The 25,001-nt window shown below is 42.3% G+C and overlaps 1 protein-coding gene across 1 annotated transcript in view; it reads right to left on the bottom strand.

Annotated features, from left to right (window-relative positions):
- Nucleotides 1–220: 220 nt before the first annotated feature.
- The window catches only part of OBI1 (ORC ubiquitin ligase 1), a 188,669-nt gene continuing 163,888 nt past the window's right edge, over nucleotides 221–25,001 (bottom strand). Inside the window, exon 6 of the mRNA XM_053707850.1 lies at nucleotides 221–2,584. Within this exon, the coding sequence (XP_053563825.1) occupies nucleotides 1,216–2,584 (1,369 nt within the window). The 3' untranslated portion in view covers nucleotides 221–1,215. The remainder of the gene's footprint in view (nucleotides 2,585–25,001) is intronic.

Below are 25,001 nucleotides of genomic sequence, written 5' to 3'. Positions count from 1 at the left end.
GTAGCAACATCCACAGTCTTAGATAGGCAAATAAATCCTTTTCTATGAATAACACAAATGGATTTAGAAAGAAAATCATGAGGACAACAAAGCATTGAAATATGAAACCATAATCATTCAAGTGATCATCTTCATCAGAGCACACGTAAGAAAAATTATTATGAAAATAAACACTAAAAATACTTCCCTGACAGGACGTAAAGGTAATAACACTCGCAACAAATTTAAATTTTACTTTATTTAGAAAAAAAAATAGACAGAAAATATAACTGAAGCAGCATCAGTAGTCCTGGCACATTACCACATTACTATCTCAAAATGTAGGCAGATAATTGCTTACATATTTATTCCAAGATACACACATTACATATAATATATATATATATATATATACACACACATATATATACACAAACATACATATATATATATATTTATATATACACATACACACCCACTATATAAAATCAGCAATTAAAAGAAAGCCCAAAACTTTTCTTTAATGATTAAGATACAGCATGCAATTCGAAACAAACATTCAAATTTATTTCTATTATCAAATTTTCTTTGTTTTCCTTTTTTTCTTTGTTGACAAGCAGGGACGTAAGCTCAGGAGTGTACACGTCTGCAGCACTATATGGCCGCAGTTATGCAACAATATTATACAACAGTAAAAGCACTAGATGGCCGCACTATTTGCTATCTAGGTATCTCTTCAACAAAGAACACGAGAATGAAACAAATTTGATAATTGAAGTAAACATTTAAAATTGTATTCTCTATCTCAATAATGAAAAGTAAAATTTTGGGTTTCATGTCTCTTTAAGTCAGTCTTATGGAGTGAGTTTTTTTTTTTTTTTTTTTTTAAAAAAAACAAAAAAAAACAAGCTTTTAAATGTTAAAATGAGAATTCATACTTGGCAAAACTAAATCCTAGGGACAGATTATCGACTGGCTGATAAAATAATCAGGACAACTCTCACAAATTTACTGGTGGACATGGACACGCTCTACAACAATAATTATTAATATTCATTTTTACTAAGCATAGGGGACCATCTTTTTTATTTAGTCTAACATTTCTTAATGGATAAATTGCTTATAAAATATACATTTAATTTACACATTTAAGATAATAGTGATGCTCAATTGTGCAAGACTTTTTCCCTTCTATTTATCAGAGTGGAGGATATGATGTGCCCTACTAACTATTATTCAGTGCTTAAAAGATTTTGTGGGGCTTTCACTACATACATTACTCAGCTTTCGCTTTGATGCATGAGCATGAATACTGGTGATAACTGTACTACACGAAGCCCATGTTTCTTGCTCTTTACCAGGCATATTAAATGAGGACATCTGAGAGCAACTTAGCTGTTCGTTCATGGTCTGAGTAGTAAAATAACCATCACTATCAGAAGTACATGGTGTCTCATTACTTGAATCTTGATTTAACTGTGAGCAAATCACATTTTCAGATATTTTATTCTCATTTAATGGAGCATGTTGAAGCTTTTCAGCTTTTCTAGATATAGATATTTCAGATTTCTCTTTGGAAAGAATCAGTGTTTTATTCCCTTCTAAATCAGACATCATATTATCCAGCTCACTAATCTTATCAAGGAGTGCAGCATCCATGCACATCTCACTGGTGGTTCTGGCACGATTATCATCATCACCACTTATTGTCTGTAATCTTTTTAAAAAAACATGATCTACTTTGTCTGGAAAAAGCTTTTCTAATTGGAGGTTACCCTCTTTAAATTTGGGATTCCTTTCAGTGATCTTAGATGGAAGTTCACAATTATTTTGGCTACCACTCCAGAACTCACATACTGACTGGGCAAGAGAGGTTGGTTCAGTTTCATTCTTTTTTTCAAAAACTAAATACTCTGTTTTATTTTTTTTAGGGTATTCATCAAAAGTCAATTTTCTAAGATATGTTAAGGGTTTCTTTAAGTTTATCTGATCAAAAACAGGAGGAGTAGGTTTATTGTTAGGTGTGTTTAACTGAAGGGAGTCAAAGGGTAAAGATACACTTGGGCTACTGCAGTCTGGAAACTCAATCACTTTAGATGGTGTATGTGTATCCATGTTGACCCCTTGTGTTTCTGAATCTTCAACTGGTCGTTTGATACTATTGTCCCATAAAGTAGAATTTGCTTCACTTAATGCACCCAAAGTACTTTGTAAATTAGACAAATTTTCTCCTTTAATATATTTGTCTCTATTTAAACCAGATGTGCAATTTGAGGAGGAATCTTGCGTTCCCAACTTGTTAGTATCAGGTCCAGAAGTTGTATCACATATTTTATGGTCAGAATTAGGAATAGAGCCTGATTTCTTATTTTTACATTGAAGCTCTGTTTCACTTTGTACAAAATGAACATTTTCTTCAGTAGTAGAGTCATTATGCGATTTTCCTTTTTGATTCTGAACTGGAGGCCTTTTCAAGATTTCAATCTGAACCTCCAGTTCTTCAATGTATTGATCACTCCGCTCTAATGCTTTTTTAAGCCTGTTCATTTCTCTTTCATACTGATCTATTTTAGCTTGTAATGCAGCCACTGTAAATCTTCCAAACCTTAAATAAAAAAAAAAAATATTTTTTAATACATGATCTATACTTAATTTCAGCCAAATATATCAGTCGAAAAACATCAGCTTTGCACATCAGTGTAATGTAGAACACAACGGATGAGCGAGTATTATGACAATGCTTGATAGACATTGGGGGACATCAGATATGATTAACAGATAAAATGTAAATATGTCAAATGCAGTTATGTAAAATATTTATTAATGGAAGTGTTAGTAAGGTTGACAAATGCAACTAAACTTATACTGTACGAGTCAGTCCTTATAAATTAAAAAGGACATTAAACACTTGCTTTTGTGTAAATAATCTGCTTGTCCCACACTTCCTAGGAGCAGCGTTTCCCCAACTACAGTCCTCCGGACCCTTAACAGGGGAGATATCCAGTTTGGGTCCTGAGGACTAGAGTTGGGAAACACTACCCTAGAGTCTAAAAAGAAAATTCAATAACCTAGGTTTAATTCTAAATGCTGCAAATAGCGGGTTTAGGTAATTTGAAACAGTTTGAAGACCTTATTTTGATTTTGGCCTCTCTAATGATGTGTTGGACAAGCACAATGTTGTAGTCACTAAATCCTAGATCATAAATATAGATTTTGAGTTTGTTAAACTAATGTTTGCATATCAGAATCTGATGTTTCTGCTAACATTTAATTGTGATAGTAAAACTAATCTACTATGTTCAAACTCCAATATACCACTTCATTTATTTTCTTAAAATAAAACTAAGGACATAAAAATGAAACACTTTTTTTACATTTATATGCATACCTGTGTCAAACTGCATAATGAATGAAGTATGTAATGCAATTTGATTAAATGCAAGTGCTTACCTACTGAGGCACAAAATGTACAACTCATTTGTTTTTATGAACAGTGGACCAACAGAAACAAATGTGAAAAACACATTCTTTTTAAGAGTATACTTATGTAAAATGAGAATTACACATACTGTGTAGGTCTCTGTCTATTAGACGCTTTACACACACACAAAAAAAAATCTTCTAAAACAAAACGTTACATCCAAATTATGAATCAGAAATGATAACCAGTTTTCCACGGCCCTTTTAAAGCCCTGGTGTATAAATCTTAGTAGAATCTGCATAATTTATATCTGTAGGCTAATTACAACTTAGTCATTAATATCTTTAATTAAAAGAGAAAGTGAAAACATTCTTAATTAATGTTAGTGAAATATCTTAACACACCAGATCTTCTTAGACAATCTCCAAGCATATCAAATACAATGTACTCCATGTGAGAAACAAAATTTTGTGTAAACCAGAGACAACTTACTAGCTCAGTTAAGTTTTAAGCATTACAATATATAAGGAGGCATGGGGGAGCTTTTTTTTTTTTTTTTTTTAAATATCCTTATATTAATTACCAATATATCTTGTTGGATTATAAGGATTTAAAGGACTACAATAAAGAGACAACATTTACTCTGAATTATAAAATAAAGCAGTAGATTTTTTTCAGACATTTATTATTTTTGATAAGAGGCTGGATTCCATTGTATATACTGGGTTTGGCAGTCCCTGATGAATCCGTGCCCCAAGTGTATGGGTGCTTTCTCCATTAATAGCATTTGTATCATTTGACTGTCATGAGATCAATAGTGGCTAGTGCCTCAGCAAGTGTGTGTATATATATATATATATATATATATATATATATATATATATATATATATACACAAAAGATAGAACACAGCACTCTCTGGTCTTAAATACAAAGGTTGTTTTATTTATAAAAAACGAAAAAAAAAAACAAAAAACATAATTTATGCTTAACTGATAAATTTATTTCTCTTGTAGTGAATCCAGTCCACGGATCATCCATTACTTGTGGGATATTCTCCTTCCCAACAGGAAGTTGCAAGAGGATCACCCACAGCTGAGCTGCTATATAGCTCCTCCCCTCACTGCCATATCCAGTCATTCGACCAAAACAAGCCGAGAAAGGAGAAACCATAGGGTGCAGTGGTGACTGTAGTTTAATTAAAATTTAGACCTGCCTGAAAAGGACAGGGCGGGCCGTGGACTGGATACACTACAAGATAAATAAATTTAGCAGGTAAGCATAAATTATGTTTTCTCTTGTTAAGTGTATCCAGTCCACGGATCATCCATTACTTGTGGGATACCAATACCAAAGCTAAAGTACACGGATGATGGGAGGGACAAGGCAGGAACTTAAACGGAAGGAACCACTGCCTGTAGAACCTTTCTCCCAAAAACAGCCTCCGAAGAAGCAAAAGTATAAAATTTGTAAAATTTGGAAAAAGTATGAAGGGAAGCCACAGCTCTAGTAGAATGAGCTGTAATCCTTTCAGGAGGCTGCTGTCCAGCAGTCTCATAGGCTAAACGGATTATACTCCGAAGCCAAAAAGAAAGAGAGGTTGCAGAGGCCTTCTGACCTCTCCTCTGTCCAGAGTAAACAACAAACAGGTTAGATGTTTGGCGAAAATCTTTAGTAGCCTGTAAGTAAAACTTCAAGGCACGGACTACGTCTAGATTATGCAAAAGATGTTCCTTCTTTGAAGAAGGATTAGGACATAATGATGGAACATCAATCTCTTGATTGATATTCTTGTTAGAAATTACCTTAGGTAAAAACCCCAGGTTTTGTACGCAGAACAACTTTATCTGAATGAAAGATCAGATAAGGAGAATCACAATGTAAGGCAGATAACTCCGAGACTCTTCGAGCCGAGGAAATAGCCATCAGAAAAAGAACTTTCCATGAAAGAAGTTTGATATCAATAGAATGAAGGGGTTCAAACGGAACTCCTTGAAGAACTTTAAGAACCAAGTTTAAGCTCCATGGAGGAGCAACAGGTTTAAACACAGGCTTAATTCTAACTAAAGCCTGACAAAATGCCTGAACGTCTGAAACTTCTGCCAGACGCTTGTGTAAAAGAATAGACAGAGCAGAAATGTGTCCCTTTAAAGAACTAGCTGATAATCCTTTGTCCAAACCCTCTTGGAGGAAGGACAATATCCTAGGAATCCTAACCCTACTCCATGAGTAATTCTTGGATTCACACCAATGAAGATATTTACGCCATATCTTGTGGTAAATTTTCCTGGTGACAGGCTTTCGTGCCTGTATTACTGACTCAGAGAAGCCACGCTTTGATAGGATCAAGCGTTCAATCTCCATGCAGTCAGTCTCAGAGAAAGTAGATTCGGATGATTGAAAGGACCTTGTATTAGAAGGTCTTGTCTCAGAGGCAGAGTCCATGGTGGAAAGGATGACATGTCCACTAGGTCTGCATACCAGGTCCTGCGTGGCCACGCAAGCGCTATCAATATCACTGATGCTCTTTCCTGTTTGATTTTGGCAATCAGTCGAGGGAGCAGAGGAAACGGTGGAAACACATAAGCCAGGTTGAAGAACCCTGGGTCCCTGGACCTGGATCCGTAACAAGGAAGCTTGGCGTTCTGGCGAGACGCCATGAGATCCAATTCTGGTTTGCCCCAACGGAGAACCAATTGAGCAAACACCTCCGGATGGAGTTCCTATTCCCCCGGATGAAAAGTCTGACGACTTAGAAAATCCGCCTCCCAGTTCTCTACACCTGGGATATGGATCGCTGACAGGTGGCAAGAGTGAGTCTCTGCCCAGCGAATTATCTTGGAGACTTCTGACATCGCTAGGGAACTCCTGGTTCCCCCTTGATGGTTGATGTAAGCCACAGTCGTGATGTTGTCCGACTGAAATCTGATGAACCTCAGTGTTGCTAGCTGAGGCCAAGCCAGAAGAGCATTGAATATTGCTCTTAACTCCAGAATATTTATTGGGAGGAGTTTCTCCTCCTGAGTCCATGAACCCTGAGCCTTCAGGGAGTTCCAGACTGCACCCCAACCTAGAAGGCTGGCATCTGTTGTTACAATTGTCCAATTTGGTCTGCGAAAGGTCATACCCTTGGACAGATGGGCCCGAGATAACCACCAGAGAAGAGAATCTCTGGTTTCCTGATCCAGATTTAGTAGAGGGGACAAATCTGTGTAATCCCCATTCCACTGACTGAGCATGCATAATTGCAGCGGTCTGAGATGCAGGCGCGTGAATGGCACTATGTCCATCGCCGCTACCATTAAGCCGATTACTTCCATGCACTGAGCCACCGTGGGGCGCGGAATGGAGTGAAGAACACGGCAAGCATTTAGAAGTTTTGATAACCTGGACTCCGTCAGGTAAATTTTCATTTCTACAAAATCTATTAGAGTCCCTAGGAAGGAAACCCTCGTGAGAGGAGATAGAACTCTTTTCTTCGTTCACTTTCCACCCATGCAACCTCAGGAATGCCAGAACTATCTCTGTATGAGATTTGGCAATTTGAAAGCTTGACGCCTGTATCAGGATATCGTCCAGGTAAGGAGCCACCGCTATGCCTCGCGGTCTTAGGACCGCCAGAAGTGAGCCCAGAACCTTTGTAAAAATTATTGGGGCTGTAGCCAACCCGAATGGAAGAGCTACAAATTGGTAATGCCTGTCTAGAAAGGCAAACCTCAGGAACTGATGATGATTCTTGTGAATCGGAATGTGAAGGTAGGCATCCTTTAAGTCCACCGTGGTCATGTACTGACCCTCTTGGATCATGGGTAAAATGGTTCGAATAGTTTCCATCTTGAATGACGGAACTCTGAGGAATTTGTTTAGGATCTTTAAATCCAAAATTGGTCTGAAGGTTCCCTCTTTTTTGGGAACCACAAACAGATTTGAATAAAACCCCTGTCCTTGTTCCGTCCGCGGAACTGGATGGATCACTCCCATTAAAAGGAGATCTTGTACGCAGCTTAGGAATGCCTCTTTCTTTATCTGGTTTGCAGATAATCTTGAAAGGTGAAATCTCCCTTGTGGAGGAGAAGCTTTGAAGTCCAGAAGATATCCCTGAGATATGATCTCCAACGCCCAGGGATCCTGAACATCTCTTGCCCATGCCTGGGCGAAGAGAGAGAGTCTGCCCACTACTAGATCCGTTGTCGGATAGGGGGCCGCTCCTTCATGCTGCCTTAGAGGCAGCAGCAGGCTTTCTGTCCTGCTTGCCCTTGTTCCAGGACTGGTTAGGTTTCCAGGCCTGCTTGGATTGAGCAAAAGTTCCCTCTTGTTTGAAGCAGAGGAAGTTGCTGCACCTGCCTTTAAATTTCGAAAGGCACGAAAATTAGACTGTTTGGCCTTTGATTTGGCCCTGTCCTGAGGAAGGGTATGACCCTTACCTCCAGTAATGTCAGCAATAATTTCTTTCAAACCAGGCCCGAATAAGGTCTTCCCCTTGAAAGGAATGTTGAGTAATTTAGACTTTGAAGTCACATCAGCTGACCAGGATTTGAGCCATAGCGCCCTACGCGCCTGGATGGCGAATCCGGAATTCTTAGCCGTTAGTTTAGTCAAAATAAACAATGGCATCAGAAACAAATGAGTTAGCTAGCTTAAGAGTTCTAAGCTTGTCAACAATTTCAGTCAATGGAGCTGTATGGATGGCCTCTTCCAGGGCCTCAAACCAGAATGCCGCCGCAGCAGTGACAGGCGCAATGCATGCAAGGTGCTGTAAAATAAAACCTTGTTGAATAAACATTTTCTTAAGGTAACCCTCTAATTTTTTTATCCATTGGATCTGAAAAAGCACAACTGTCCTCAACCGGGATAGTGGTACGCTTTGCTAAAGTAGAAACTGCTCCCTCCACCTTAGGGACAGTCTGCCATAAGTCCTGTGTAGTGGCACCTCTTGGAAACATTTTTCTAAATATAGGAGGTGGGGAAAAGGGCACACCGGGCCTATCCCACTCCTTACTAATAATTTCTGTAAGCCTTTTAGGTATTGGAAAAACATCAGTACTCACCGGCACTGCATAGTATTTATCCAGCCTACACAATTTCTCTGGCAATGCAATTGTGTCACAGTCATTCAGAGCAGCTAATACCTCCCCAAGCAATACACGGAGGTTCTCAAGCTTAAATTTAAAATTAGAAATCTCTGAATCAGGTCTCTCCGATTCAGAGACGTCACCCACAGACTGAAGCTCTCCGTCCTCAGGTTCTGCATATTGTGACGCAGTATCAGACATGGCTCTTACAGCATCTACGCGCTCTGTATCTCGTCTAACCCCAGAGCTATCGCGCTTGCCTCTCAATTCAGGCAATCTGGATAATACCTCTGACAGGGTATTATTCATGATTGCAGCCATGTCCTGCAAAGTAATCGCTATGGGCGTCCCTGATGTACTTGGCGCCATATTAGCGTGCGTCCCTTGAGCGGGAGGCGAAAGGTCCGACACGTGGGGAGAGTTAGTCGGCATAACTTCCCCCTCGACAGACCCCTCTGGTGACAATTCTTTTATAGATAAAGACTGATCTTTACTGTTTAAGGTGAAATCAATACATTTAGTACACATTCTCCTATGGGGCTCCACCATGGCTTTTAAACATAATGAACAAGTATCCTCTGTTTCAGACATGTTTGTACAGACTAGCAATGAGACTAGCAAGCTTGGAAAACACTTTAAAGCAAGTTAACAAGCAATATAAAAAACGTTACTGTGCCTTTAAGAGAAACAAATTTTGACAAAATTTGAAATAACAGTGAAAAAAGGCAGTTACACTAACAAAATTCTTACAGTGTATGTAACAAGTCAGCTGAGCATTGCACCCAATTGCAAATGGATGATTAACCCTTTAATAACAAAAACAGAATAATAAATGACAAAAACATTTTTTAAACACAGTCACAACAACTGCCACAGTCTACTGTGATTGTTACCCTCCTCAAACACGACTTTGAAGCCTTTTGAGCCCCTCAGAGATGTCCTGGATCATGCAGGAAGAAGCTGAATGTCTCTGTCAGTATTTTTATCTGCACAGAAAAGCACTAAAATAGGCCCTTCCCACTCATATTGCAACAGTGGAAAGCCTCAGGAACTGTTTCTAGGCAAAAATCAAACCAGCCATGTGGAAAAAAACTAGGCCCCAATAAGTTTTGTCACCAAACATATATAAAAACGATTAAACATGCCAGCAAACGTTTTATATTACATTTTTATAAGAGTATGCATCTCTATTAATAAGCCTGATACCAGTAGCTATCACTGCATTTAAGGCTTTACTTACATTAATCCGGTATCAGCAGCATTTTCTAGCAAATTCCATCCCTAGAAAAATATTAACTGCACATACCTTATTGCAGGAAAACCTGCACGCCATTCCCTCTCTGAAGTTACCTCACTCCTCAGAATATGTGAGAACAGCAATGGATCTTAGTTACTTCTGCTAAGATCATAGAAATCACAGGCAGATTCTTCTTCTAATGCTACCTGAGATGAAATAGTACACTCCGGTACCATTTAAAAATAACAAACTTTTGATTGAAGTTAAAAAACTAACTATAATACACCACTCTCCTCTTACTACGTCCATCTTTGTTGAGAGTTGCAAGAGAATGACTAGATATGGCAGTGAGGGAAGGAGCTATATAGCAGCTCTGCTGTGGGTGATCCTCTTGCAACTTCCTGTTGGGAAGGAGAATATCCCACAAGTAATGGATGATCCGTGGACTGGATACACTTAACAAGAGAAAAAGACTGCTCACAATTTAATGAGGAAAAAAATGTGAAAGTCTCTTAAAACTCTATGCCGTCTGAATTTATATACACACACACACACACACACACACACATAAAACCAAAATGTATGCTTACCTGATAAATTTTTTTATTTCTTGACACGGTGAGTCCACGGATTATCAATTACTGTTGGGAATATCACTCCTGGCCAGCAGGAGGAGGCAAAGTAAGTATCACTTCCCTTCCCACAAACCCCAGTCATTCAACCAAAGGAAAAGGAGAGAAAGGAAATAACACAAAGTACAGAGGTGCCTGAGGTTTATATAAAAAAACCTGTCTGAAAAACACGGAGGGCCGTGGACTCACCGTGTCAAGAAATAAATAAATTTATCAGGTAAGCATAAATTTTGTTTTCTTTCTAATGACATGGTGAGTTCACGGATCATCAATTACCGTTGGGAATCAATACCCAAGCCAGAGGACACAGATGATAAACAAAAGGCACCACTGCTTGCAGAACCTTTTTCCCAAAAGAAACATCAGCCGAGGAAAAAACATAAATTTTATAGAATTTAGACAAAATGTGCAAAGAAGACCAAGTCGCCATCTTACAAATCGGTTCTACAGAGGCCTCGTTCTTGAAGGCCCAAGAGGAAGACTGTTCAACAGTCTCATAAGCCCTACAAAAACATAATTTATGCTTACCTGATAAATTCCTTTCTTCTGTTGTGTGATCAGTCCACGGGTCATCATTACTTCTGGGATATAACTCCTCCCCAACAGGAAATGCAAGAGGATTCACCCAGCAGAGCTGCACATAGCTCCTCCCCTCTACGTCACTCCCAGTCATTCGACCAAGGACCAACGAGAAAGGAGAAACCAAGGGTGAAGTGGTGACTGTAGTATAATTTAAAAAATATTTACCTGCCTTAAAAAACAGGGCGGGCCGTGGACTGATCACACAACAGAAGAAAGGAATTTATCAGGTAAGCATAAATTATGTTTTCTTCTGTTATGTGTGATCAGTCCACGGGTCATCATTACTTCTGGGATACCAATACCAAAGCAAAAGTACACGGATGACGGGAGGGCTAGGCAGGCTCATTATACAGAAGGAACCACTGCCTGAAGAACCTTTCTCCCAAAAATAGCCTCCGAAGAAGCAAAAGTGTCAAATTTGTAAAATTTTGAAAAAGTATGGAGCGAAGACCAAGTTGCAGCCTTGCAAATCTGTTCAACAGAGGCCTCATTCTTAAAGGCCCAAGTGGAAGCCACAGCTCTAGTAGAATGAGCTGTAATTCTTTCAGGAGGCTGCTGTCCAGCAGTCTCATAGGCTAAACGAATTATGCTACGAAGCCAGAAGGAAAGAGAGGTAGCCGAAGCCTTTTGACCTCTCCTCTGACCAGAGTACACGACAAACAGGGAAGACGTTTGTCGAAATTCCTTAGTTGCCTGCAAATAGAACTTGAGGGCACGAACTACATCCAGATTGTGCAGAAGACGTTCCTTCTTTGAAGAAGGATTCGGGCACAAAGAAGGAACAACGATCTCTTGATTGATGTTCCTGTTAGTGACTACCTTAGGTAAGAACCCAGGTTTTGTACGCAGAACTACCTTATCTGAATGAAAAATCAAATAAGGAGAATCACAATGTAGGGCTGATAACTCAGAGACTCTCCGAGCCGAAGAAATAGCCGTTAAAAATAGAACTTTCCAAGATAACAACTTTATATCAATGGAATGAAGGGGTTCAAACGGAACTCCTTGTAAAACGTTAAGAACCAGGTTTAAACTCCATGGCGGAGCAACAGTTTTAAACACAGGCTTGATCCTAGCTAAAGCTTGACAAAAAGCCTGGACGTCTGGAATTTCTGACAGACGCTTGTGCAACAAAATGGACAGAGCTGAGATCTGTCCCTTTAATGAACTAGCCGATAAACCCTTTTCTAAACCTTCTTGTAGAAAGGACAATATCCTAGGAATCCTAACCTTACTCCAAGAGTAACCTTTGGATTCGCACCAGGATAGGTATTTACGCCATATCTTATGGTAAATCCTTCTGGTAACAGGCTTCCTAGCCTGTATCAGGGTATCAATAACCGACTCAGAAAAACCACGTTTTGATAAAATCAAACGTTCAATTTCCAAGCAGTCAGCTTCAGAGAAGTTAGATTTTGATGTTTGAATGGACCCTGAATCAGAAGGTCCTGTTTTAGAGGTAGAGACCAAGGTGGACAGGATGACATGTCCACTAGATCTGCATACCAAGTCCTGCGTGGCCATGCAGGCGCTATTAGAATCACTGATGCTCTCTCCTGTTTGATTCTGGCAATCAATCGAGGAAGCATCGGGAAGGGTGGAAACACATAAGCCATCCCGAAGGTCCAAGGTGCTGTCAAAGCATCTATCAGAACCGCTCCCGGATCCCTGGATCTGGACCCGTAGCGAGGAAGTTTGGCGTTCTGACGAGACGCCATGAGATCTATCTCTGGTTTGCCCCAACGTCGAAGTATTTGGGCAAAGACCTCCGGATGAAGTTCCCATTCCCCCGGATGAAAAGTCTGACGACTCAAGAAATCCGCCTCCCAGTTCTCCACTCCCGGGATGTGGATTGCTGACAGGTGGCAAGAGTGAGACTCTGCCCAGCGAATTATCTTTGATACTTCCATCATTGCTAGGGAGCTCCTTGTCCCTCCCTGATGGTTGATGTAAGCTACAGTCGTGATGTTGTCCGACTGAAACCTGATGAACCCCCGAGTTAACTGGGGCCAAGCCAGAAGGGCATTGAGAACTGCTCTCAATTCCAGAATGTTTATTGGAAGGAGGCTCTCCTCCTGATTCCATAAACCCTGAGCCTTCAGAGAATTCCAGACAGCGCCCCAACCTAGTAGGCTGGCGTCTGTTGTTACAATTGTCCAGTCTGGCCTGCTGAATGGCATCCCCCTGGATAGATGTGGCCGATAAAGCCACCATAGAAGAGAATTTCTGGTCTCTTGATCCAGATTCAGAGTAGGGGACAAATCTGAGTAATCCCCATTCCACTGTCTTAGCATGCACAATTGCAGAGGTCTGAGATGTAGGCGAGCAAAAGGTACTATGTCCATTGCCGCTACCATTAAGCCGATCACCTCCATGCATTGAGCTACTGACGGGTGTTGAATGGAATGAAGGACACGGCATACATTTTGAAGCTTTGTTAACCTGTCTTCTGTCAGGTAAATCTTCATTTCTACAGAATCTATCAGAGTCCCCAAGAAGGGAACTCTTGTGAGTGGAAAGAGAGAACTCTTCTTTTCGTTCACCTTCCATCCATGCGACCTTAGAAATGCCAGTACTAACTCTGTATGAGACTTGGCAGTTTGAAAGCTTGGAGCTTGTATCAGAATGTCGTCCAGGTATGGAGCTACCGAAATTCCTCGCGGTCTTAGGACCGCTAGAAGAGTACCCAGAACCTTTGTGAAGATTCTTGGAGCCGTAGCCAATCCGAATGGAAGAGCTACAAATTGGTAATGCCTGTCTAGAAAGGCAAACCTTAGATACCGGTAATGATCCTTGTGAATCGGTATGTGAAGGTAAGCATCCTTTAAATCCACTGTGGTCATGTACTGACCTTTTTGGATCATGGGTAAAATTGTCCGAATAGTTTCCATTTTGAACGATGGAACTCTTAGGAATTTGTTTAGGATCTTTAAATCCAAGATTGGCCTGAAAGTTCCCTCTTTTTTGGGAACTACAAACAGATTTGAGTAAAACCCTTGTCCTTGTTCCGACCGCGGAACCGGATGGATCACTCCCATTAATAAAAGATCTTGTACGCAGCGTAGAAACGCCTCTTTCTTTATTTGGTTTGTTGACAACCTTGACAGATGAAATCTCCCTCTTGGGGGAGAGAATTTGAAGTCCAGAAGGTATCCCTGAGATATGATCTCTAGCGCCCAGGGATCCTGAACATCTCTTGCCCAAGCCTGGGCGAAGAGAGAAAGTCTGCCCCCCACCAGATCCGGTCCCGGATCGGGGGCCCTCGATTCATGCTGTCTTAGGGGCAGCAGCAGGTTTCCTGGCCTGCTTGCCCTTGTTCCAGGACTGATTAGGTCTCCAGCCTTGTCTGTAACGAGCAACAGCTCCTTCCTGTTTTGGTGCAGAGGAAGTTGATGCTGCTCCTGCTTTGAAATTACGAAAGGAACGAAAATTAGACTGTCTAGTCTTAGCTTTGGCTTTGTCCTGAGGCAGGGCATGGCCTTTACCTCCTGTAATGTCAGCGATAATCTCCTTCAACCCGGGCCCGAATAAGGTCTGCCCCTTGAAAGGTATATTAAGCAATTTAGATTTAGAAGTAACATCAGCTGACCAGGATTTTAGCCACAGTGCTCTGCGTGCCTGAATGGCGAATCCTGAATTCTTAGCCGTAAGTTTGGTTAAATGTACTACGGCTTCCGAAATGAAAGAATTAGCTAGTTTAAGGACTCTAAACCTGTCCGTAATCTCGTCCAGCGTAGCTGAACTAATGTTCTCTTCCAGAGATTCAATCCAGAATGCTGCAGCAGCCGTGACCGGCGCGATGCATGCAAGGGGTTGCAATATAAAACCTTGTTGAACAAACATTTTCTTAAGGTAACCCTCTAGTTTTTTATCCATTGGATCTGAAAAAGCACAGCTATCCTCAACCGGGATAGTGGTACGCTTAGCTAAGGTAGAAACTGCTCCCTCCACCTTAGGGACCGTTTGCCATAAGTCCCGTGTGGTGGCGTCTATTGGAAACATTTTTCTAAATATTGGAGGGGGTGAGAACGGCACACCGGGTCTATCCCACTCCTTAGTAACAATTTCAGTAAGTCTCTTAGGTATAGGAAAAACATCAGTACTCGCCGGTACCGCAAAATATTTATCCAACCTACACATTTTCTCTGGTATTGCAACTGTGTTACAATCATTCAGAGCCGCTAAAACCTCCCCTAGTAATACACGGAGGTTCTCCAATTTAAATTTAAAATTTGAAATATCTGAATCCAATCTGTTTGGATCAGAACCGTCACCCACAGAATGAAGCTCTCCGTCCTCATGCTCTGCAAGCTGTGACGCAGTATCAGACATGGCCCTAGTATTATCAGCGCACTCTGTTCTCACCCCAGAGTGATCACGCTTGCCTCTTAGTTCTGGTAATTTAGCCAAAACTTCAGTCATAACAGTAGCCATATCTTGTAATGTTATCTGTAATGGCCGCCCAGATGTACTGGGCGCCACAATATCACGCACCTCCCGAGCGGGAGATGCAGGTACTGACACGTGAGGCGAGTTAGTCGGCATAACTCTCCCCTCGCTGTTAGGTGAAATTTGTTCAATTTGTACAGATTGGCTTTTATTTAAAGTAGCATCAATACAGTTAGTACATAAATTTCTATTGGGCTCCACCTTGGCATTGGAACAAATGACACAGGTATCTTCCTCTGAATCAGACATGTTCAACACACTAGCAAATAAACTTGCAACTTGGCTACAATTTTATTTAATAAAAACGTACTGTGCCTCAAAGAAACACTAAACGATTAATGACAGTTGAAATAATAAACTGAAAAACAGTTATAGCATCAATCCTTGTAAACAACACAACCTTAGCAAAGGTTTCCCATTAGCAAAGCAAAATTAATTAAATCTGAAGCAGAAAAAAAAAAAAAAAAAAAAAAAATTACAGAGTAACGTTTTTTATCACAGTCAATATATAATTCTCACAGCTCTGCTGAGAGAATCTACCTCCCTCAAAAGAAGTTTTGAAGACCCCTGAGTTCTGTAGAGATGAACCGGATCATGCAGGAAATACAATGAGCAACTGACTGGAAATTTTGATGCGTAGCAAAGAGCGCCAAAAACAGCCCCTCCCCCTCACACACAGCAGTGAGGGAGAAACGAAACTGTCATAATTAGAATAAGCAACTGCCAAGTGGAAAAATAGCCCAAACATTTATTCACTCAGTACCTCACTAAATGTAAACGATTCTACATTCCAGCAAAAACGTTTAACATAATCAATACATATAAAAAAATTCTTATGTACTTTTTACAGAGTAATTCCAGTGAAGTACCATTCCCAGAATACTGAAGTGCAAAGTATACATACATGACATTATATCGGTATGGCAGGATTTTCTCATCAATTCCATTGTCAGAAAATAAAAACTGCTACATACCTCTATGCAGATTCATCTGCCCGCTGTCCCCTGATCTGAAGTTTTTACCTCTCCTCAGATGGCCGAGAACAGCAATATGATCTTAACTACTCCGGCTAAAATCATAGTAAAACTCTGGTAGATTCTTCTTCAAACTCTGCCAGAGAGGCAATAACACACTCCGGTGTCATTGTAAAATAACAAACTTTTGATTGAAGTCATAAAAACTAAGAATAATCACCATAGTCCTCTTACACATCCTATCTAGTCGTTGGGTGCAAGAGAATGACTGGGAGTGACGTAGAGGGGAGGAGCTATATGCAGCTCTGCTGGGTGAATCCTCTTGCATTTCCTGTTGGGGAGGAGTTATATCCCAGAAGTAATGATGACCCGTGGACTGATCACACATAACAGAAGAAACACACTTCTCAACCAGAGAGAAAGAGAAGTGGCAGTAGCTTTCTGGCCTATACGTTTATCAGAAAAAAAAATGCAAAAGACCGACGAAAGTCCTTTGAAGCCTGAAGATAAAACTTAAGGGCCTGAACAACATCTAAGTTGTGCAACAGACGTTCTTTATGAGAAGAAGGATCAGGACAGAGAGAAGGAACAACAATTTCCTAATGAATATTGCTGTCCGAAAACACACTTAGAAGAAACCAAACTTGATACGAAGAACTGCCTTATCTCCCTGAAATACGAGATAAGGAGAATCACACTGCAAAGCTGAGAGCTCGGAAACCCTCCGAAACAGAAGAAATAGCAGAAAGAAACAAAAACTTTCCAGGATAACAACTTATATCTATGGAATACAAAAGCTCCAATGGAGCCAGTTGAAAAACTTTAAGAACAAGGTTAAGGCTCCAAGGGACGAGCAACTGACTTAAACAAAGGCCTGATTCTGACCAGAGCCTTATAAAAAGATAGTACATCCAGCACGTTCGCCAGATGCTTGGCAGCAGAATGGATAGAGCAGAATCTGACCCTTGAGGGTACCACCAGGTAACCCCTTCTCAAGGCCTTCCTGGAGAAAAGATAAGATCCTTGGGATCCTGCCATACCTTATAGTAAATCTTTCTAGGATAGGATTGCAAACCTGATCATGGTCTCAATGACCGATTCCAAAAACCCACGCTTAGCTAAAATCAAGCATTAAAATCTCCAAGCAGTCAGCTTTGGAGAAACGATATTTGGATGAAGTATCCACGGAGGCAGATACAACATCTCTACTAGATCTGCCTACCAGATACTGTGAGGCCATGCAGAAGTTATTAGAAAAAAACAAAACAATGCTTTCTCCTACTTGATCTGAACGATGATTTGCGGAAGGAGAACAAACAGAGGAAAAGAATATGCCAAATACACACAGAGAGAAATGCACTCACAGGAACGAACAACCAGCTCAATACCATTGTTAGCCTGTTCTATGGCGATTTACCACCTGGGTGCAACTTCTTTTAGCCCAGCAATGCTTTTCACAGAGTAGAACTTTCCTGTAGTATATCAGTCTGATCCCGCCTATTACGGTCAGTCCAGCGCCAAAATACCAGGCAATTCCTCTCTGAACAAGGAACAAAGCAACCCCAGACGATCGTTTCGGCCTTCATTGGGCCTCGTCAGTGAGGTGTAGCAGTATTCCTCTAAGCACACTGAGCAAGGAGTCCACGTCTGGTTTCCCCTTTTTTCCCATAGGGAGACTAAATACACACAGAGAGAAATGCACTCACAGGAACGAACAACCAGCTCAATACCATTGTTAGCCTGTTCTATGGCGATTTACAACCTGGGTGCAACTTCTTTTAGCCCAGCAATGCTTTTCACAGATCAGAACTTTCCTGTAGTATATCAGTCTGATCCCGCCTATTACGGTCAGTCCAGCGCCAAAATACCAGGAAATTCCTCTCTGAACAAGGAACAAAGCAACCCCAGACGATCGTTTCGGCCTTCATTGGGCCTCGTAGAACTTTCCTGTAGACTGATATACTACAGGAAAGTTCTACTCTGTGAAAAGCATTGCTGGGCTAAAAGAAGTTGCACCCAGTTGGTAAATCGCCATAGAACAGGCTAACAATAGTATTGAGCTGGTTGTTCGTTCCTGTGAGTGCATCTCTCTCTGTGTGTGAAAAGAATATGCCAACCTGAAGTTCAAAGGAACTGCCAGAGTAACAATAAGAAAGACTTGAGGATCTCTTGACCTCTAAACGAACTTGGGAACTTGGTGTTCGGACGAGACGCTATCAGAACCATTCTGGTAAGCCCCAATAGGATGTTAATCTGGAGAACACTTCCGGATGGAGTTCCCACTCCCCAGGATGGGAAGTCTGTCTGCTCAGAAATCCCAGTCTGCCCACTCCAGAAATGTGGATGGCAGATAGACAGTAAATGTGAGCACCCGCCCACAGAAAAAATCAGAAACACTCCCTTCATGACTAAGGAACTCAGAGTTTCTCCCTGGAGGTTAATTTAAGCCACAGAGCCTATGATGTCTGACTACGCCTACGCCTTCAATGAGTCCCAGACTCCTCCCCAGTCCAGCAGGCTGGTGTCCGCGGTCACAAACGCCCAGGAAAGTCTCCGAAGCATGTGTCCTGAGACCGAAGTTCCTGATAAAAAAACCATGGGAAAGAGACTTGATCGACTGATCTAGATTCTCGGAGGCATCCGAATAATCCCCATTCCACTGACTGAGCATGTACAACTGCAGATCTCCAACGAAACAAGCAAGGGAATGATGCCCATGGAAACCACCATCAGACCAATTACCTCCAGACACTCAGCCACTGATGCCAAACAGTGGACAGAAGAGAGAGGCAAGAGGAAGGATTTTGTTTTTTCTGACCTCAGTCAGAAAGATTTTCATTGATAGGGAATCATTATGAAGACAACAAAAACCTCCAAATGAGATTTTGTTTATAGAAGGGTGGCCCTGAACCAATAGGACGTCCAGGAGGGACTCCACTGCAAATCCCGGAACTGAATCGCGGCCCAGAAAAACCTTGATAAAAACTCTGGGAGCTGTGGCAAAGCCAGTGTTGAACCACAAACTGAAAGAATTTGGCAGGAATGGCAAAACTCAGAAATCTGAGATGATCCTTTTGAATGGGAACCTGAGGGTATGCATCCCTTAGGTCTAAGATCGTTATAAACTGACCTTCTTGCAGCAAGCAAGAATGGAGCGAATAGTCTCCATCTTGAAGGATGGTACTCTGAGAATCTTATTTAGACATTTCATGTCTAAATTAGGATTAAAATTACCCTCTTTTTTGGAACCATGAACAACCCTGTTCCTGAACTGGAACTGGAACAAAATCACTCCCAGGGAGGAAGATCCTGAACACACTTCAGAACGCCTCTCTTCTTATCTGGGCTACAGATAATCCTGCGAGGAGGAACTTGCTCCTAGGAGGAAGGAGTTGAATACCAATTTGTAACCTTGGATACTATATCTACAGCCCTTTAGGGATCTAGGACACCTCGTATCCTGGCACAAGAAAAACTGAGATAGACTGCCCCCCACAGGATCCGATCTTAGCTCGGGGGCAAACCGACATGCTGAATGAGAGTTAGTTGCGGGTTCCTTTAATTACTTCCCCCTGATCCAAGACTGACTGGTTATCCAAGAGGACTTTAACTGCTCCTGCTTAGAAGACAAAGGGAAACAACTTCTTGAAGTTACGAAGGAACGAAAAGTATATAAAAGATTAGCCTAAAAGCCTTTCTGTGGAATCAGACAAGGGGTCGCACCAAAAAGGATGCTGCACTTATCCATAAAGGCCTTCATCCTTAAAGGAGCATCAATCTTAACCAGAATAGCAATGGCCCCTACTACTTTAAGCACCATGTGCCATGATATTTAAAGGAGACATCTTATTACAAACAGGAAATGGGGGAAAAGGAATCCTTGACTTCTCCCATACCTGAGAAAATTCTCCTAGCATGGTCGAGAACAGGAGAATTTTTTACAGATGAATCCTAGTATATAAAAGATTTACTAGATTCTTGAGGATTGTCAATGACAGGAGAGTCGAAGTCTGCTAATTAGCCAACCACTCCTAAATAATACCCAAAGGTGTACAGGCTTGAATCTGAAGAGAACTACTTCAGCACCAGAAAAAGGTGCCAGAAGAAGAAACTAAATCACAGCTGCCACATCGATTAAGGCAGGCGGGGAGCTGAGGACTCTTCCCGTCAGAAGAAAAGAAAATAATCAGGTAAGCATAATTTAAGTTTTTCTTCTTAAACGGGAAGAGTCCACAGCTGCATTCATTACTTTTGGAAAAAAAATATCCAAGCTATAGAGGACACTGAATGCAAACAAAGGGCATGTACAGAAGGCAGCTCCTTCGAAGGGCACCACAGCCTGGAATTACCCATAAAAAACTGAGATAAAACAAAATAAAAAAATAAACTACCCATCAGTTAAACAACCGGCATGCCGTGCTGGAGACCACTCAAAATCCTTAGATTCCAGTGAGCACAATGCCTCAGAGGAGCCAAGTCCTGCAAGGCTCCAAAATCGAACAAACTTATCCGAAGGAAGGGCATCACCACCTACCCCCGAAGGGAAGAATGGAGTACCCAAAAGGAGATCCAAAGGACCAACAGAATAGGACCCAATATAAGCGAACAAAGGTGGTTACAGGACAACCACCCAAGGAAAAGAACTCTAAGAAGTACCTCTCCCAAGAGACACTCCCAACCTATGAGAGAGCGATTGCAAGGAAGAACGAAATCCAACCTCATATCCTCTGACACAGCACCATATAACTAATGGTGATCCAAGGAAGCCACAAACTCCCCACTGAACCCTAGTCTAGCAGACACAACCACTAAAACTAGCCATAGATAGGTAGGAAAACCATATCAGGACCGAAGGAAATCCCGGAGCCCACCAACAGGATGGAAAACAAACTGTCCCAAGGAAAAAAGAGCTCACTGTGAAACACAGAACACAACTGACAGAACTCGCAAGATTCAGCTCCAAGGCAGCAAGCTGACCTTAAGTCCTCAAGGGACCATATCCCACAGAGAGTGCCGAATTATCGACGGAAACTCCCACCAAGAAATCCAGCCCCCAGAGACATCCAACACCAGCAGCAATGCAAGCAGTGGAGAAAGGAAAACCCGTGAACCCCCCCCCCCAGGGAGGATAGCAGAATCAAGAGCAAGTACACAGTCAGAACCAAGCAAACAGCTCTCCGACCTCCCCTCCAAGGAACGGACCCAAGCCAAAATGGGGCTGGTAACACCCGCCTCTGGAAAAACGGAGGTCCTAAAAGGAACTAACCCATTGGAGAACCACTCTGACCAATTACTAGCCAACTGCCATGATATAAGGCTTGCAAGCACACATACCAGGCAAGTAGATGCTGCTGGATTCAAACAGCAAAAGCTAAACAACAGGCTCCTACAGCTGGCTCTATGTGCTCAAATTCCTCTTAAGAAAGAACAATCCCAAAAGGGGAAATAGGGCACAGACTAGTACCAGAGCCAGCCCCCCTGACATCCCACACGCAAGGAGGGAAGAAAATAATCCTCGAACGAGAAGATAAGGACCCACAGGGTCTCCATGGAAACCGTGTACTTTTAAATCCTTCCAAAAGGACAAGAGCCAAGGGGACCCCTTCCCCAGCAGTAGGCAAGGTGAAGAGACCAAAGAGAATGGTTAAACACTACCATTGAAAAATAACCCAACGGTCAGTAATACCAGCTCAGTTGAGACAAACAACCTCAAGCCCACCTGAATGCAAAAGTTGCCCCTGGCGACAACGGCAGATCCACCTGAAGGCAGCAAACCAACCTTCAGGCCGATACCAAATCTCCCATGAGAGATAAAACCAACCCTCCTAAGGGAAAAGCGGATGCTCTAAGCCCTAAAGCTTGAAACTGAACTGCCCAGGACCGAGTGCAGCGACCCAGACCCCAAAATCTCAGACTAGAGACATGGTCCTAGGCCAGACCCCCAGAAACCTTGGACAGGCCGTATGTCCTGAGAAACCACCTAGTTGCCTCATACGGAGAGGGGCATTCTAGGTTGAGTATTCCACACCCCCGTGGCCATGAATATTGGACGCTCGCAAGAGACTCTGACCAATATCATAGAAGACATCTAGACAGGCCCCAGAGATGGCAATTCGCACCCATAGGTGGAGCAGAACCCTGGATCTTCTGCTTGCAACCCCAGAAACCAAGAGCTCCTAGATGTTCTAGGGCAACACTCCAAGTCCAAGGACCCCGGAGTTTACCAGAGACAGATCTTCATAAAATGGAGACATACCACAGTAGCGGGATTCAACACGCTACCCTAACCATGTGGGCAACTAGGCGACCCACTAGGCTACACCGGCAAGCGTAATGCGCCCCTTAGATGGAAAGTCACAGATCCTCACAGTATGAGCCTCCCCGAAAAACCTGTACGAGGAATAACAGACAACCCCAAAAATCCCGCTGAGAAGCGGACCAGAGGCGGTTGCCAAGGAAAAAAGGGCGGGACCCAACCCCTGAGTTCCAACTTATGAGTGCATGTGAGAAACTGAAAAAAAGGGGGAGATGGACATACCCGAACTCCCGGATGACCAGACCACTCAATAAGGGAGAACCAGTCCCCGCAACCTCAAGGAGTACCTGCGACTAGGTCACAAGAAAAACAGACACCTAGAAAATAGTTATCCAAACTGGTACCCCAACTGTCCCACGGTCATCCCGACCTCCAAAAACCCCTGGGAATGGAGAACCTTGGTACCAAGGCCAAAAAAACCTCCAGGACCCAAGAGGAGTCATAGATGGATCCCCACATAAGGGACAGCAAAGGACCTATACAATCCCTCCGACACTCCGTTCATCAAGGACGAGGAGCAAGTTTATGTATAAGAAAACTAAACACCTCCTCAATTAATGGATAAGTAAACAACAAACGAACACTCCAAGTGACAACACCCGATAGGATAACCGGCACCACGTGGGTGACATGAACCCTAAGGAACAGCAGCTAGCGCCCGGTCAGTACAAGGAACACCTGAACTATCCAAGAAAAATCGAAACCACAAAGGGATCGAAAACAAACTATAATCATAACTTAGTTCTGATATATAAAATGCCCAGCTTCCAAAGAAGTGCGCATGCGACCACAAAATCACAAGTATCAATTCCAGAGAAGAAATGTTCCAAAATGAAAAATTATAGCAGACATGAGCTTCCTAAAACTAATCAAATATATCCTAACCGGATTTAAATAAAATGAAGGCAGTACCCGATGGTGAACACCCAAGGAAAAACAGCACGCCAACCGGACCAGCTGATTAGAGGCCCCATCCTCCCAGGCGCAGAACTGGAACAGATACTTAAAAGAAAAGAAAAACGGAGACATTAAAGAGATTGTCTTCATCCCTACACGTCTAACCCAGCTTGCCGTCCGGCACCGCAGACCGATGATCCCTCAGCCCAGTAGGACTGGAATCCTTCAGCACCGCCAAAACATGTCTTAGTAGGACACGAAGACGTGCCAGTCTATAAGGAAAGGCAAAATGTTCCCCCGCCGGATCAATGGATGACCCCAGCCCTGAGGGTGGGGCCCCTGAAGTCTCATAGGCCATAGTTTCCCCAGAAGGTCTAACTGACTCTGGCGATTCCACGCCCGACGAACCTTGGTTAACAGAACGCGGACAGTATCTTAAAAACACTTCACTAGGATGATATAAATGCACCAGCGCCATAGATATGGCCATGCGGAACCATGCTGTAACCTCTGAAGGAAACAAGCCGCCTTCCGGAGAAGGAGTAACGGCCCTAGGGACACCTGCTTGCGTAGCAAAGGAAGGTTCTGGGACACACGTCTCTTGGGACATAGAATCCTCAAGGGCAGATGGCTCAGCACAATCTAAAATTCCATGACTCGGGGGAAGAGAGTACTCTAGAACGGCAATCTAAACATAACTGATGGGCATGGATAACCCTGGCCATTTCATACTCTTCACAAGTTGTATACTCCGAACCGGAGATATCCATCTTCAAAAAATTAGAATCCTCCATAACTTGGAGATTGCAATTATGGGCAAACACTAACGGCACCTTACACCTCCAATGGCTGAGGCACTCACCACCTCCTGTGAACCAGACAACTAAAGAACAGACTCTCTCCATCACCACTCGGTCAAGGTGCAGGAATACAACATGACCACACCCAGTCACTAGGTGCAACGTGTAAGCCAAAAAAGCATGCCAGTCCCTCGGACCGTGCAAACTGATGAAATAAAGCTGTGATGTCCGAATAGCCATCAGCCCAAGTATCACTACACAATAGCAGACAAAAATCACATAACAAACATGATTAAGTCCCTCCTGTTCAAACCCCCCCCTCAGGAGCTATTAACCCTTGATTCCAAAAGATAAAGGTGTCCCACTCGGACCCTGACTTCTTTGGTTTAACATTACATTCACATATCGAAATAAAATGAAACGATCTTAAAGGAATGTATGCCGTGGAACAGGAACACAGCCCTTCAAGTGTGACAGATAGTAGCCTCGCTTCTGACATGGACTTGAGTGAATAAAGGCAGGCAGCGAAACTCGTCAACGCTTATTGCCCAGGAGCTGTTAATATGAGTCTGCATGGTTTCGCAGAAAGACTCTCCCTGCATCTCCGGACTCTAACTTTCACCCATGCTCTCACTGAGAGGC

The sequence above is a fragment of the Bombina bombina genome, chromosome 3 (assembly GCF_027579735.1).
Source record: "Bombina bombina isolate aBomBom1 chromosome 3, aBomBom1.pri, whole genome shotgun sequence".
NCBI lineage: Eukaryota > Metazoa > Chordata > Amphibia > Anura > Bombinatoridae > Bombina > Bombina bombina.
The sequence above is the reverse complement of the archived record's forward strand: the minus strand, read 5'-3'. Positions and strand labels throughout refer to the sequence as shown.